The sequence below is a fragment of the Balaenoptera acutorostrata genome, chromosome 12, assembly GCF_949987535.1.
Source record: "Balaenoptera acutorostrata chromosome 12, mBalAcu1.1, whole genome shotgun sequence".
Classification (NCBI taxonomy): Eukaryota; Metazoa; Chordata; class Mammalia; order Artiodactyla; family Balaenopteridae; genus Balaenoptera; species Balaenoptera acutorostrata.
Genome location: NC_080075.1, coordinates 82,993,037 through 83,010,735, shown reverse-complemented (window position 1 = coordinate 83,010,735; position 17,699 = coordinate 82,993,037). Strand labels below are relative to the sequence as shown.

The window sequence follows — 17,699 nt, the reverse complement described above, 5'->3', positions numbered from 1 at the left end:
CAAAAAGAGTAAAATACTTAGGAATAAATTTAACCAAGGAAGTGAGAGAGATATACACTGAAAACTATAAAACATTAATGAAAGAAATTGAAGAAGACACAAATAAATGGAAAGAAATTCCATATTCATGAATTGGAAGAATTGCTATTGCTAAAATATCCATACTACCCAAAGTGATCTACAGATTCAATGCAACCTCTATCAAAATTCCAGTGGCATTTTTTACAGAAATAGAAAAAACAATCCTAAAATTTGCATGGTACCACAAAAGACCCAAGTAGTCAAAGCAATCTTGAAAAAGAAGAACAAACCTAGAGGCATTATACATCCAGGTTTCAAACTATATTACAAAGCTATAATAATCAAAACAGTATGGTCTTGGCATTAAAAACAGATACATAGGTCAATGGAACAGAATAGAGAGGCCAGAAATAAACTCAAGCATATATGGTCCATTAATTTACAACAAAGGCACCAAGAATACACAATGGGGAAAACAGTCTCTTCAATAAATGATATTGGAAAAACTGGATAGCCACATGCAAAAGAATGAAATGGACCCCTAATTTACACCATATACAAAAGTCAACTCTAAATGGATGAAATACTTGAACATAAGACCTGAAATTGTAAAACTTCTGGAGAAAGTATGGAACTGGGTAAACTTCTTGACATTGGTCTTGGCAATGATTTTCTTGGATTTGCCATCAAGGCAAAGGCAACAAAAGCAAAAACAAGTGGGAATACATCAATATAAAAAGCTTCTACATAGCAAAGGAAACTATCAGCAAAATGAAAAGGCAACCTATAGAATGGGAGAAAATATCTGCAAACCATATAACCAAGAAGGGGTTAATATCCAAAATATACAAGAAACTCATACAACTCAATAGCAAAAGACAAATAATCCAATTTAACAATGGGCAATGAATCTAAATAGACATTTTTCCAAAGAAGACACACAAATGGCCAACAGGTACATGAAAAGTTGCTCCACATCACTAATCATCAGGGAAATGCAAATCAAAAACAACGATATATCATCTCACGACTGTTAGGATGGCTATTATAAAAGAGACAAGAGATGATAAACACTGGTGAGAACATAGAGAAAAGGGAACCCTTGTACACTGTTGGTAAGAATGTAAACTGGTATAGTCACCATGAGAAACAGAATGGAGTTTCCTCAAGAAATTAAAAATAGAACTACCACAACATCCAGCAATCCCAATTCTGGGCATATTTCCAAAGGAAATGAAAACATTATCTCAAAGAGATACCTGCACTCCCAAGTTCACTGCAGCATTACTCACAATAGCCAAGGTATGGAATACACACACACAATGGAATATTATTCAGCCTTTAAAAAGAAGGAAATCCTGTCATTTGCGAAAACATGAATGAAACTGGAGGGCATTTTGATAAGTGAAATAAGCCAGATACAAAAAGACAAATACTACACGATATCACTTATACATAGAATCTTAAAAAAAAAAAAGAAGTCAAAATCATAAAAACAGTGAGTAGAACAGTGTTTGCCTACCAGGGGCTGGGGGTTGGAAGAACAGGGAGAGGTTGGTGAAAGGGTACAAACTTTCAGTTATACGATGAATAAAGTCTGAGGATCTAACGTATGACATTGGTAACTACAGGTGATAACACTGTATTGTATAATTGAAATTTGTTAAGAGTAGGATTTAAATGTTCTCACACATATACACAGACACAAAAAGTAAATATGTGAGGCGATGCACGTTAATTAACTCAATGGGGGAAAATCCTTTCACAGTGTATAGGTACCTATATCAAATCATCAATTTAACTATCTTACAATTTCATTTGTAAATTATATCTCAATAAAGGTGAAGAAAAGAAAAAGAAAACAGTGACTATCACTTACCACCTGCTTCGATTTACGCCATAAGGTTTTAACTTCATTAAAAGGTAGTCTAGCTAAATGATTACTTGGTGAGTTAGCATCCCTGGGTAGACAGCATGGGGCACAGGAAGAGGACTTGACAAAGATCTTTTTGCACAGCAAACTGTCTTCTTACATTAGTCATTCATTTACGGCCCTTTTAATTAACTTCACTGTCAATTCTCCTATTTACCTCCTCATCTCAAATCCCTTCCTAAAACTTTCCAAAAGATATCTTCCCTTACTTCATTGAGTCTTTTGTGTAGCAATGTAATACTAACAAAATACTACTGAAATTAATAATGTGAACATTATTTTAACTTCTACTTCTCATTTACACGAAAACACTAGCTCAATTGTCCATTTGATCTTGTGTTAATTAAAAACTAATTAAAGGGCTTCCCTGGTGGCGCAGTGGTTGAGAATCTGCCTGCTAATGCAGGAGACACGGGTTCGAGCCCTGGTCTGGGAAGATCCCACATGCCACGGAGCAGCTGGGCCCGTGAGCCACAGCTGCTGAGCCTGCGCGTCTGGAGCCTGTGCCCCGCAACGGGAGGGGCCGCGATAGTGAAAGGCCCGCGCACCGCGATGAAGAGCGGTCCCCGCACCGCGATGAAGAGTGGCCCCCACTTGCCGCAACTAGAGAAAGCCCTCGCACGAACCGAAGACCCAGCACAGCCAAAAATAAATAAATAAATAATAAATAAAATTAAAAAAAAAAAAAAAAAAAACTAATTAAAGCCTTCTACTACTGGAGCAATATTTGGCGTAGGAACTGTGTCTTCTCTCAAACACTGCAATAAAACTTTTCAACTGTCCTTTCTAAAAGAGAGATTTTTTTAAATGTTAAATATCAGACCTTTGTACTGAGATTAGTTTAAATTGCCTCACTTTCTTCAACTGCCTATCATCTATATAGGACAATTAAAAATGAGCGATTTCCAATTTCATTATACTTTTCAAATGTACAAGCTATAGTAAAATCAAAGTACTGAATTCTAGTGCACACATTCAAAATGTTCTAAATTACTACATACGGTTAAAGGAAAAAAAAACTCAGCTCAATCAAAGGTGAATTTGTAAGTACTGCTCTTCCAACACTCGACAATTATTTTCTGAATAATACATATTCAATAATACATAAGTACATGCCAGGCACTGTTTTATACTCTGGGGAACCTGCAGTGAAAAAAACAAACATAAACCCCTGCCCTCAAGGTATTCAGTAGGTGTTCTAACCCACTGAAGTTTAGAAGTCTGACCCCAAAGAATAAACAGAAATCTATTTTCAAAATCAAAAGAAAATCATCCTCAAAAGCCTGGTTAACAACCTGACGAGGGGAAAACTGCAAAAGTATGAAGGAAATAAAAAACCCTTTGGAGAAAAAAAAAAGTTTCCAAGCTAATACCCTTGTCAAAAAAATTATTTTTTAATTATAAAACTTTAGTTTATTAAAACTGTGAGATATTGGCATGAGAATAGACATGTACACCAATGAAACAGAAAAGAGAGCAGAGAAACAGAGCTACAATGTACCCTCTGTAAATGTCTGTCCTGAGAGACATTATATAAATTATGGTGGCAGTATATAAATTACGGCATTATATAAATTAGTTGGGAAAGAATACAGCACTGAATTAATGGTACTAGCCACATAGAGCATATTATAAATTAGATTCCTACTATATCCAACAAAAAGAAATTCAAGATGGATTGAAAACTTACAGGTGAAAAGCAAAACCATGAAACTGTTAAAAGAAAACACAGAACACCTTTACAATATCAGCATGTGAAAGAACTTCGTAAGACCTCAAAGCCCAAAGCATAAAGGAAAAGATTTAAATTTAAACTTTCTGGAGGAAGGAAGGATGGGGAGTTCAGGATTAGCAGAAGCAAACTATTACACATAGGATGGATAAACAACAAGGTCCTACTGTATAGCACAGGGAACTATATTCAATATCCTGTGATAAACCATAATGGAAAAGAATATGAAAAAGAAAATACATATACATATAACTGAGTCACTTTGCTCTATAGCAGAAATTAACACAAGATTGTAAATCAACTATACTTCAAAAAATTTTTTTAAATAAATAAAAACTAAAGTTAAACTTTCTGGTGACAAAAGAAGCTCAAAAGAAAACAAATAATTTTGATTATTCATATACTCTTCAAAAGATAATTTATCCCAGACAACCAGCAGTTGATTATTTTGAATTATGTAAATTTGGGGTATACTAAACCACAATTAAAAAGGACCCACAGACTACTAATTATTGGCTCCTTGATTACGGATACAAAGAAATTAACAGATCAGAAGAGCAGCCACCACTATCATTCATCATGCGCCTGCAAGGTAGCAATCACTGCCTTAGCTATTTTATATATATTCCCTCTAATACTATCCAATCAGTGTTGCTACTTTATAGTCTGACAAGTGAACAGAACAAAATGAACTAAATATTAACCATGTGGTTACTATACAGGAAAGCAGTTCCTCTTTAAAAAATATCAGTAGTTAAGAGATAACACATTTTAAAAGAGAAACAGAATTGCTGCCAAACTTGAGTAGTAAAAAAGATCATTCTTTCTGAGATAATAGGTAATTTTTAACTTGGGCTACTTTTAAGTACAACATATCTTGGCTTTTGCTTCTTCAGTTGTCCAACTAAGGGTTTAGACAAAAGCCAACAAGAGGTAGTGAAAAAAAGTACTAGATCAAGAGCCAACTCAAGACCAAACCCATCTCTGACACTATCTAGGTAGGTGAGTTTGGGAAAGCCATTTCTCTTGAGGCTTTAATTTCTTCATCAATAAAATAGGCATCATAATGCCATTAATGCAAACTTCCTCTGAGATGATGCAAAAGGACTTATAAGCTAGAAAGTATTCACAATAATAAGGAATTATTAGATAATCTCTATGAGACCTGTCAGGTCTAAAACGATGGTGCTAAAAATCTATACCCCATAATTATTTCTGGGCTAGGGACCACTGAATACAAACAGGATACTCATATAACATTCAGATATTTACTGAAAGGCCCTGATTTTAGAGTACTACTTTCATAAAGTCTTTTTAAAAACTCCAAACAGTTAAGGATTCCAGTACAAGGTGTCAAAAAGAAGGATCAAAATGTAAGGAAATTAGTTGCTACCTTCTCCCTCCTTCTGTTCAATCATAGAGGATACCGATAAAAACAAGAAAGAGCTGAGTTCCACACAAAAGAATAACCAATAGCAGGAGGCAAGGTAACATGAATCTGGAGTTCCTAGGAGGTAAGAAAGAGTAGAAAGAAGATGGACATTTTATACTGATTGAAGAGAGTTACATTTGCCTATTAATATACCAAATCAACTAATAAACACAGCATTTAATATGTAAAGGATATGGTACAAAGGAAAGTCATGTAACAATATATCAATCCCTAAATAATTCTTGTTCTAAACATAATACAACTATGTTGGTCCCAATAAAATAACTACGGAACACAAACAATAAGAGACCATGGATCCTACCCCACAGCAGAGTGGAGCGTTCTGCAGTGTTCTGCGACACTTCCGGGACTTTGCACATGCTGCTCCCGGGCTGGAAACAACCAGCCTTCCCCTATCCGCCTGAGGAACTCTTACTCACTTCCAAATCAAGTATCACCTCCAGAGTTCAATGGTCCCTCCCTGCACCTCAACGGCGCTTCATATTATATTACAGGACAGGTTATGAAACGTGTCATACTGTCCTGTTCTACAGCTGCTTCTACATCTGACTCCCGCACTACACTGAGGGCTCCTTGAGGAAGCACACTGCATTTTATTCATCTATTTATTCTCAGCTCTAACACCATGGCTGGCTCAAAGTGCGTGCCTGCTGACTGACTAAAAGAATAAATAAATGCTGAAACTCCACATAATTACTTAATTATCATCAAAAGAATTAAAAAATGAACCCTTTAAAATTTGTTAAAGATAGAGTTATTATTTAGATGGAATTAAAGAGAATGGGAAAGGATCCAGGGAGGAAAACAAAGTAAAGCTCTCATGCACTATTATGGTAACAGAAAGAGCAACAGAGGCAACACAGTAAATTAGAAAGAACAAAGTACATGGCAGAGGCCAAGGCATTTAGTCTTGCTTATGGTTCTTCACCTGCAAAATGAAGACAAACTGCTTGAAATGACTAAAGAGAATGCTAACTGGAAAACCGTAAACATACAAGGGATTAAAACTGAAAGTGACTTTCCAGACATAAAGAGTAGTGTTATTGCTTAATTCTACAGACAGAATGCCAAACCAACCCAGAAGACGTGAATTAGTTGAAGTCAAGGGCACAGAAATAACTAGAACTCAAAATTTTAAATATATTAAATACAAATGCAGCAAGAGAATACGTGTTCTATTTCTTACAATTTCCATATTTCTTACAATTTCCCTTAGTTAAGAAATTGAAGAAACGAAAATTAATTTGTTTGATTCCCCCCAAAACAGGAAGGAGTATGATCTGAAGCCCCATGTATGTCAAGACTCTTGTGAGAGCCATGTAGACGGAATGACTATACCCATCTCCCTCAGAGAGAGTGCCAAAGCATATCGGTATATTCAGGATGAAACTGCCAAGCATCTTTGCCATGGATCCATGTTTCTCCTATTGAAGAACAAAACAGTTAAGCCCAGGATCAATGTGGCTCATCCTCTTGAAACATCAATAATCTCAGATTTAGGAAGGAATCTTTTTTTATTTTAAAACCAACAAACATAAGGGATATGTTATGGACAAGGATACAAAAATTCACAAGATAAAATAAGAAATTTCAAAGATATATAATGATTCCAGGAGACTTCTTTGGGCTATATCCCCAGATCCAAGAGGACTAGATTCATTAATTTTTTTTTAAATTTTCTTTACTGAGATAAGAATGATATATATAGTAAAATGCATAAATCTTCAGTGAACAGCTCCATGAATTCTTATTAATGCATACACCCCTGTAATGTATAATTAAGAGCAAATTCAGATGGAAATCTATAATATTCAAGATTCATTCAACTCTGTCCTTAAGGGGACCCTGGTGAAAATGTTTTGTAAGGTTAAGCCCATTTGTATTACCTGTTCTTGCCCCTGGCGACTGTAAAACTTGCCACTTAACATCCTTAATAATCCCAGGGTCTTTGGTACCTACAAAATAGACACACATCACAAAAAAAAAGATCAATGGAAGGCTTCCTCTTTGTTTAAAGGCCTTTCATCATGAAATGAAAACTACAGCATATCTAGTATTTTAAGAAATGGTTAAGAAAATCATGAATAAGTATCAGAAATCTTGGTGAGATTTTGTTTTTGTTTGGGGAAAAAAATCCAACAAGTGACAAATCTTACAGAATGTACCCATAATCAAATGTATTTTTAAATACATATGTAACAAGTCTAGTACAATCTATGCAAATTAGAATCTAATGAGTGGCTCTTCTCAAATGAGGCTGGCCCAGGTTACCATTTTATCCTAGCATCACTATGGAAAAGGTCAATACTCCCAACAGAAATTTCATTCATGAAGAAATTGATCCCATACTTGAAAAATACCAGAAAAAATATCACTTAGAAACAAGTATTTGAAATAATAAAACAAGACTATTTTTGTCTCTAGATTTAAGAAATATACTTAAAGCAAGAGGGAGAGATGTGTATAATTTTTTAGAAATGGAAAATAAGCATTGTTGAAGTTGTAGAGAATTTGGAACACTGGTACATTGCTGGCAGGAACATAAAATGGTACAGCCACTGTGGAAAACAGTCTGGTGGTTGTTCAAAAGTTAAACGGAATTACCATATGACCCAGAAATTCCATCCTAAGTATATACCCAAAAGAACTGAAAACAGGTGTTCAAACAAATACCTGTACACACAAATGTTCATAGCAACATTATTCATAATAGCTAAAAAATAGAAACAACTCAAATGTCCACTAACTAAAGAATGGATAAACAAAAGGCAGTATATCCATACAACGGAATATTATTCAGTCATAAAAAGGAATGAAGTACTGACGCACACTAAAATTTGGATGAACCTCAAAAATATGTTGCTAAATGAGAGAAGCCAGATACAAAAGTCTCATATTGTATGATTCCATTTATATGAAATTTTCAAAACAGGTAAATCCACAGAAACAGAAAGCAGACCAGTGATTGCCAGGAGCTGAGGTGAGGGAACAAAAGGGAGTGACTGTTTAATGGGTTTGGTGTTTCCCTTTGGGGTGATGAAAATGTCTTGGACCTAGATAGTGGTGACAGTTGCACAACACTGTGAATGTACTAAATGCCACTGAACTGTACACTTTAAAATATTTAATGGTCCATTTTATGTTATATGAACTTTACCTTAATTTAAAAGAAAAAGGCAAAGGGGGGTGGTGCGGTATTCTTAAGCTGAGGTTTAAAACGTTCCTACCAGAACTGCTGAGCAGCTGAAGATGTTACTGACGGCCTAGCTCCACATTTCCTCCAAAAACAAGAAAATACAAGAAGAGAAAAATAAATCTGCATGAAAACCGCACCCTCACTTAACTTGAAGATCAAGTTAACCCAAACTTCAAAATCACTGTAAGTAGAAAGAGAAAAACCACCAAACTCCAGTGTGTCATCTCCACTGCTCTTGCCATCCCCACGCTCCCACCCACCCCGACCCAGGCCGACACACGGCTTGTGGTGAGCAAAAGCAGACTGAAAAAAACACTGCAGGGTCCAGGAGGACAGATGCGACAAGCTAGCAAAGGGGACTAAGGTCAATCTAAAACCACTGCCAAAAATTATAGTCTAAGAAAACTTTCCAGAAATGAAAAAAGACCTGAATCTATATATTGAAAGAGTGAACAGGTACCTGGGAAAATTAACCCAGAAAAATCAACTGCAAGAAATATTCCAGGAAGGATACTAGATTTCAAAGATAAAGGAAATCCTCAAGGCCTCCAAACAAAATGGCCAAGTAACATACAAAGAGAAGATAATTTGACTTGCATCAACTTTTCAAATTCCACATCCAAAGCAAAGCAACAATAGTGTAGTGTTTTTTTAAAGTTCAGTGAAAGAACAGGTAAACCAAAGATTTTATATCCAGATAAGTTTTCCTTCAAATGTCCAGGCTATGAAAAACAATTCTGACACACAAGAACTTAAGGAACTCTTCACCTATGAGCCCTTCTCAAAACATCTGTTAGAGGATAATTTCATCGAACCAAGAGGTGACTGGGAAAACTTCAAACAAAGGGACAGTGAACATTTTAAAATACATAAATGAACACCTATGACTAAAGAAACATGAGGATGAGGGTTGAAACTATCGTATAAATATCGTGTGTTTTGACAAAATAGAAATAATGCAACTAGAAAAGGGAGGAAAAAGGAGAAGGAAAGGGGAAAATAAAACCAACTAACTGATTGTTGTATAGGCAATTAGTAGGAATTAAAGAATACCAATAAACTGATAAACTGGTAAAATACTGGAGGGCACTGATAACATCAGTAAGACAGTTTCAGTGAAATCATGGAGATAAAGCCCCATTCAAGTGAATTCAAGAGAGAAAAGAAAAGTTGGAAATGGATCAAGTATAGATGACTTTTGAACACGCTGAAGGAAAGGGACAAATGGGCTGGTAGCAGGATTTAGTAGGTTCTAAGTCCCCTAAAACTAAAGAGTTTTTACAATGGGAAAAATAAATGCATGTTGTTTGCTGATAAACCTAATGGGCAGCAAGATTCATGATTTGGATAAACATCCTTCAGTTAGCACGTGTGAGATCCAGAGGACAAACGGGGGAGCTGGCCTTGGCTGGTGCAAGTGCAGTTCACCTGAAATAACAAGAGGAAAGGTTCGGAAATCAGGCGCATATGCAGGCAGGTGGTAGGATCTTATGAAAATATTCTGATTACTGCTGTTTTCTCAGGGAAACAGGATTTCAAAAACCCTGTGTTCTTTCCAGAACAACATTCTATACTGAAAAGGAAGCAGCATCAATAACAAAAAATAGTCAGTTTTGTTCATTTTTTATACATTTTTTCCAAAATTTCCACCTTAATAATACAAATAGATAATAATTAACACTGTAGAACATTTTATTGTTTATCAACGGCCTTCACATATATTACCTCATTTGATCCTGGCAAGAGCCTTAAGACACCAGTGGTAGGTGCTGAGCTAGAATTCCAATCCCAACCTTCTGACTCCTGAGCCGGGCTCCTTCCTTCCCCCCAGTGACTGAACTCTCCCCTGGTATCTGCTATAGCTTCTTGCCCTTATTTGTGGGCACAGCTGTACCTCCAGTACAGTAAACCCCTTGAGGGCTGCTACCTGTATGTTCTGATACCTGCATCGGTGATTTCATGTTGAACAAATGAATAAATAAAACTATCTCCTATAGATGACACGGACATTAATTTGGAAACTCTGCTCAAGGTATATATGAAATTTTGCATAGCCTCTTTTACAACCCAGCAGCCTTGTGAGAGATGAGAATATATGTGTCAGCAGCATTTTTCGGTCGATATCCACCCAAAAACAATAGCAGCCTTAAACAAACAATAAGAGGTTCGATGCAAACAATATCTGCCACCTGACAAGAGGAACTAATCTTATAGCTTCAAATTACTTTGAGGTAGGGGAAGGTTACACAGAATGATTGTGCGTTTAGCTGCAAGACACATTAAAAAGGCACTAACGTAATTAAAGTACACTTGCAGCATTTCAAGAAGTTTATCATACGGCGGAGCACTCAATTTGCAATTCAGTATTTCCCCCCACTTATTTTGTCACTGCACAAGCAATTTTCTTTTAAGAGACTCCAATACTGAAGCTTCAGGCCAGAGAGGGAAGGACCATACATAGCAGAGCAGATTCCAGTACTTCCATAAGGAGCAAAGTGAAGGCACGGAGAATTTAAAGAAGCCACGGTGAAAAAAGGTTTCATAGTACGTGACAGTCCTCCGTGCCTTCCCCTGTCCCAGACTCTCACAAGTATACTTGATTACACCATATTGAAATGGCCCTTCACAGTTTGCCTACTTTCTCTCACCTTATATTCTCCATACTTACCAATTCTTTCTTTTTTTTCCCTCAACCTTTAATTTTGACAAATTTCCTAGCTACTGAAAAGTTGAAATGATTACACAATGAAATACCAGTGTACCTTTTACCTGAGTTCACCAATTATTAACATTTAGCCACATTTGCTTTATCTGTATGTGTATGTATACTTTTTAAAAAATATTTTTTGACTGAACCATTTAAAAATAAGCTACAGGGACTTCCCTGGCGGTCCAGTGGTTAGTACTCGGCGCTTTCACTGCTGAGGGCGCGGGTTCAATCACTGGTTGGGGAACTAAGATCCCGCGAGCCACGTGGCGCAGCCAAAAATAAAATTAAAAAATACAAAAATAAGCTGTAGACATCACACGCAGACAGAGTCAAGAGATAAAATTGTTCAAACTGTTTTCAGGATCTGCCATGATACATCTCACATATAAAACGACAAGCTGGGTGTGAAATCGGAGAGAGGAACATGACTAAATTATAACAAATATGAAATAACATGTCCAACTGCTAACTCACTCTTTTTTAAAAAATAAATTATGTGATAATCATCACAGCATAAATTTGACAATGCCAATGAGATGTATGTAATTTCACATGGGGAGTGAGGAAAGTGCTAAACAGGAGCTACAAAATCTGGTTCCACCCCTGTTGCCCTGTTTTTAGTTGTTAAGATCTCCCGGGCCGTAGGCTCCTCATCTGTGAAATGTGGCTAATAACACTCAAACTGGACTCCTTACTGGATCCTGCAGGGAGAATAAATGGGTGCTAGAGTGAGTAGAGGGACCGTGAATGGAGGAAAAAGCACACGACGCAGTACTGAATAAACCGATGTACGAGAATGTAAACTGTTTTAAGGTCTGGTGCCACATTGCACTAATAAGTTGACCTAATTTAAAAAAAAAAATGTTGCGTTAAATTCACAATCACATATTTCAGTATATGCTAAAAACTAAAGAAAATAATTAACAGAAGCTTACTATGATTGCTAAAGATTTCTTTTCAAAAGTACTTCTTCACTAGTTCTTCCTCAACATCAAAACGTTTAACCATTGTTTTACAGGATTATTTTGAAATCAATATATTTTTGAGGCAGAAATAATGGAACAAATACATTCATAGGAATAACTAGCATAGCACATTCACTTACACCATGTTTCACCTTAATTTCTTGGTTTCTTCCCTCATTAGAAAAATACTGTATCTGAGTGCCCACCAAATATCAGGCTAAGCACAGGGTATGTAATTATGATCATACAGTTTATACAAAAAAAACCAAGATGGCCAATATGGTAGAAACAATTAATATTCACTAATATCGTTTTTCTTGCCTTTCTGGACACACAGGCCCCTTGAAGGTAGGAGGGGCCACGTGATGAGTTTCAGTGAATGAACCGTGAGCAGAAGTGATGTCAGCTCTGGTGTTAAGACGGTTAAAAAGTCCCACCTTGTAGTCCTCTCCTCCCCCTCCTAAGGCCATAAACTGAGACAGTGGGCCCTCAAGAGGTCACCAGCCTCCACATATCCTTTAGTCATCACTTGGAACAAGCTGTTCAGGGTAGTCATGATATCAACAGCAGGCTTTGCCACAAATAAGGAACACACTGTCATGGGGTAACCCACAGAAATGTCAGGATTGTTCATTTGTTTGTTTATGTGGCTGTTTTTATTATCACAACAGAGCCTAGCCTATACTGACTATTACAGCATAAAGGAGTGACTGACAGAAAACAGAAATTCAATTAAAGAATGAATAAATGAACGGTTGGACGAACAGTACTGATCAATATGGAACAAAATGCAAGTACGAAGGCAGTTAAGAACTTGAACGGGGGAACTCATACCAGCGTTTGTACCCTCCTTCTGCCACTTGCTAGTGGGGTGGCCCAGCTAAATTTCACTTTCCTCATCAACAGACTGGGGCTACTAACAATACCCACCTCAAAGGGTTACTGAGAATTAAATGAGCTACTACACGTTAACAGCACTCAGAACAGCTGCCAGCACATCAAAAGGGACTTAATAAATGTTAATGTCTAAATAAGCAAACGCAAGTAACGGGATTACTGCTAGGTTGTTTTTCTGATATCTGCAAATACTGTTACTAAAAATGAGACCCAAGTTAAATAAAACATGCTTTAGATAAATTTGATATTTGAAAGAAGTCCTAAAATTTCACTTGCATTAGGTTACTTCCTTCATCTAAGGCAAATTGTTTCCTTCTCTGTATCTTACAAAGGGCTTATCTAAGACCTATTAGCAAAGTGAAATACCACAACTAAGACTTACTGCAGTGACCCTGTCTCCACCATGAGTGACCGGCTTATAATAAGGTGATCCTGAAAGAACTCTCCAGGCAGAGAGTCCACAGCTAGCAGCTGTTGGTATGCCCACTTCAGCAGTTTCACATCCACCGACCAGTAAAAGTCTAAAAAAGAGAAAGATAAAAAGAATTGATAATTTACAAATAGGAACAAGACAACATCAAAACAAAGAGGGCAGAAACCTTCACAAGGAAAACTGAAATAAAATTAGTATATACTAATCCTAGAAGGTAAATATTTTAGAGGAAACAACCAATAGAAAACCAGATGGGTTTTCAACTAGAATTGCACCTTCATTTACACATTCAAACATCTGAAACTCAGATGCGAACTTAGAAATGAGAAAAAAAATGTTTTCAGGTTGGCCACTGAATATCTAAGGAACTATATCAACACCAATAAACTTTAATAAACAGGTACGTCACCTCACATAGACACATATGTACTAGTTACAGCAGTGCATCGGAAGCAATGAGGGCACAATCACAGAAGCTAGAAAGAAATGACAGCTGGGATTGCTGTGGATGGGACACTAATAACTATACTGAAATAAGACTGTACATCATGACTGGTGCACTTTTCTGTTTGTTATACTTCATTGCAATTAGAGGCCAGTTACCAACAGCACAAGCAGGCTAACAAGTACTAAAAGTTAAAAGACTGTGTGGCCACTACACAAACTGAGCTGACTAATACTGGAACCCAACAGTCATGATTTTTAAAGTTAAGTCATGTTTAGTAAACCTGGCAGGGAACGTATAAGACATCATAATCACCTAGAGAAAAAAGAAAAATGTTTGAAAGCAAAACTTCTGATATATTAAAGGAAAACACTTGTCCCCAGTAACAATAAGGCAACGGAGGAACAGAAGAGAGAAGCCTCATCCTTCTTAATGTCTCAGTTTTTTAAAAAGGCCCTCCCGACAGGCAGGGAACTCCCTGCTGCTTAAGAAAAAGACCAGGTTTCTCTGGTCATGTCCACACAACGCTCCCCCCTACACAATCTACCACCATCCCAAATGACAGAAAACAACATCAGGCTCCCTTTACATCAAAACGTACCTGATATCTCTCATCACCAGGCCCCCACTGTGTCAAAAAAAAGGATGCACTTCCTCACGCAACAAATTAGTGCTTATCTTTTTCTAGACCTTCTCATAGATAAATCAAAACTTTAAAAATTTTAGTTTCTGCATAGAAATCAAAAGGGGGAAGGAAATGACACTTCCTAAGACTCCTCAGAGTTGGCATATCAAAAGACTGACTTGGTTTTATGGTTATGTTAACCAATGATAACTCTTAAATTTTCTATAATTCTAAGCACCTCATGAGGTAACACCATGAGTTACTCAATATAGCCCACTGAGACCATCAGTAGAAGGGTATGCTCAAGGGCAGTCAGACAGAGCTCTACATGTTAGTGCAGAAAGCAACACCTGTCCTCTGTTAATTCTGCTTACCTTGTGGGGCAAGCAGAATAATGGCCCCCAAAGATGCCCATGTCTTAATCTCTAGAACCTGTTAAAAATGTTGCATCACGTGGATTTAAGGTTGCTAAGCAAATGACCTTAAAACAGGGAGAGTATCCTGGATTTTCCAGGTGGCCCAAATAACCACTAAAGTCCTTAAAAGCAGAAGAGGGAAGCAGGAGAGTCAGTGTCACAGTGACGCGATGGGAGAAAAAGATTCGCCCAGTCACTGCTGGTTTTCAGGATAGAAGGGGCCAAGGAAGCTGGGCTGCTCTAGAAGCTGGCAAAGGTAAGAAGACAGATTGTCCCCCTGAGCCTCCAGCGAGGACACAGCCCTGCTGACACCTTGATTTTAGTTCAGTGAGACCCATTTCGGACTTCTCACCTCCAGAAATGTAACATAAATTTATTTTAAGCCCCTAAATTTGTGGTAATCTGTTAGAGCAACCACAGAAAACTAACACACACCTGGTTTATTTCCCAGCCCTGGAATTCAGACAACCTGTCAGTCTCTAATTCCACCAACTGCCCTCTTCTCCTTTGAGCACCTTCCTAACTTTCTTTTTTTCTTCACTCTTAATGAGATATAACTGACATACAGCACTGTATAAGCTTAAGGGATACAGCATAATGATCTCTTTTTCTGTCAGTCTGTTTCTGAAGCACAAGTGACCTACAACAGCATGTTAGTTCCTATTCTGAACTAAGCTAACAACAATTTAAAAAACAACAATAATAATTTTTAAAAATCTCATCTCTACATATACTCTCAGATGTAAAACTTTCAAAACTGCATAAAACCCTTCTAGGTTTAGCCACAGAGCTTAGCCCAACTCAAGGTCTCAAAATTCATAAAGTAATGTAAATGTGCTTTATTCACAAACACAACTTGAGCCTTCACTCAAAGCCTTTTCCTACTGCTTTTATATATAGTCTAACAAGTTTCCATCGCAGCAAATCACAAGCAACAAACTATGAGAAGATGCTTGAAGCAACACGCTGGGCTATTTCCACCCTCAGCCAGTCCTCAGAGCCAACATGTAATTAACCCTGTTCACCAGGGCAAAAGAGATTTTGGTCCAAAGTCAAGGTAGGAGTATGAGTATTACTTGCCTATAGCAACCATTCTGCTCAAATGATTTTTACACCAAAACAATTTCAAAAAAATAAGTAGACCTAATGCAGATAAAATCATATCATTCCTCTGGCTCTAACTACCAATTTGAAAAAAATACAGTTGAAAAAAGAAAAATACTTCAAACAACACTTCAAAGATGCAATCTAAACAATGGGAAATCTAAATGTAAAATAGATAGCTAGTGGGAAGCAGCTGCATAGCACAGGGAGATCAGCTCAGTGTTTTGTGATGACCTAGAGGGACGGGATAAGGAGGGTGGGAGGGAGACTCAAGAGGGAGAGGATATGGGGATATACGTATGCATATAGCTGATTCACTTTATTATACGGCAGAAACTAACACAACATTGTAAAGCAATTATACTCCAATAAAGATGTTAAAAATAAACAATGGGAAATCTAAAAAATCTACACAGTAGAAAACTACAGAATAAATGACCTGGCTTCTTCCGAACACACACACACACACACACACACACACACACTCTCTCTCTCTGTCAGAGTGAGAGAGGAGGAGAGAATGGAGAGCAGATCAATGAATTAAAAGAGAACACAGTGTGGATATTTGAAGATATGGACAAATTATTGTTAATTATCTTTGTATATGACAATGGTTTCATGTTTATGTTTTTTTAGAGTCCTTATTTTTTAGAAATACGCACTGAAATATTCAAGGAAATACTAGGCTGTCCAGAATTTACTTCATGATACTCTAGGCACAGGAGAGTGGAGGCTTGGCTGAGGCCACAGATGAGATGAGGCTGGCCACGAGTCGACTGCTAAACTGAATGGCAGGCACAAGGGAGTCAGGATATTCTGTGAACATGCTGCAAATTTTCCATAAGGAATTTTTTTTCAAAAGTCAGTTTGTTAGGAAAAACTCCTCTGAATAAATAGAAACAAAACAGGTAATTTTGAATTTCTACATTTCTGAATATAGTCACAGTACTTTTTCAAATGGAAAACATGTGATTCTCATAAAACATATCTTTAAAAAGCAGTAGCCTATTGTTATAATAAAAATAAAACACTATTTGAGAATTCAACAAATCTCTAAAGGGCCAGGATAAAGCAGATCCTGATAATGAAACAATTTTTCTCTACTCAGTGTACAACATTGACCATGTATAAATAAATATATATATTTTAATAGTAACCATATAATTCTTTTCTCAAGGGGCTGAGCATTACTATTTAGTTTGCACTACTATGTTATGGAGAGGACAGATGTCATATTTAATTTTCAGATTTTAAAATATATGTATAAAACTTTACGTTGCCTGACTGTAGAAGGAGAGCTAACTGAGATTTCAGATTTCTTCTTATCTCCTGGTCTTGATATTAGAAGACACTTCCTCCCTATGAATTCTGATAAACATGGCCGTGAATAGATCAAATTGGTTACAACAAGATAAGCTCGATTAAAAATAAAAGAGATTCTATTTCTAGTTTTTTGAGACCCAGCAATCCCACTACTGGGCATACACCCTAAGAAAACCATAATTCAAAGAGACATGTACCACAATGTTCACTGCAGCAGTATTTACAATAGCCAGGACATGGAAGCAACCTAAATGTCCATCAACACATGAATGGTTAAAGAAGATGTATATATATATACAATGGAATATTACTCAGCCATAAAAGAAACAAAATTGAGTTATTTGTAGTGAGGTGGATGGACCTAGAGTCTGTCATACAGAGTGAAGTCAGAAAGAGAAAAACAAATACCGAATGCTAACACATATATATGGAATCTAAAAAAAAAC

At 36.8% G+C, this 17,699-nt stretch overlaps 1 protein-coding gene across 1 annotated transcript in view; it reads right to left on the bottom strand.

Moving 5' to 3' along the window:
* NBAS (NBAS subunit of NRZ tethering complex) overlaps positions 1-17,699 on the bottom strand; it is a 345,265-nt gene that overhangs the window by 279,166 nt on the left and 48,400 nt on the right. Inside the window, exons 10-11 of the mRNA XM_007183498.2 lie at positions 13,290-13,428; positions 7,026-7,094 (exon numbers count right to left, since the gene is read on the bottom strand). Coding sequence (XP_007183560.2) covers positions 7,026-7,094; positions 13,290-13,428 — 208 coding nt within the window. The remainder of the gene's footprint in view (positions 1-7,025; positions 7,095-13,289; positions 13,429-17,699) is intronic.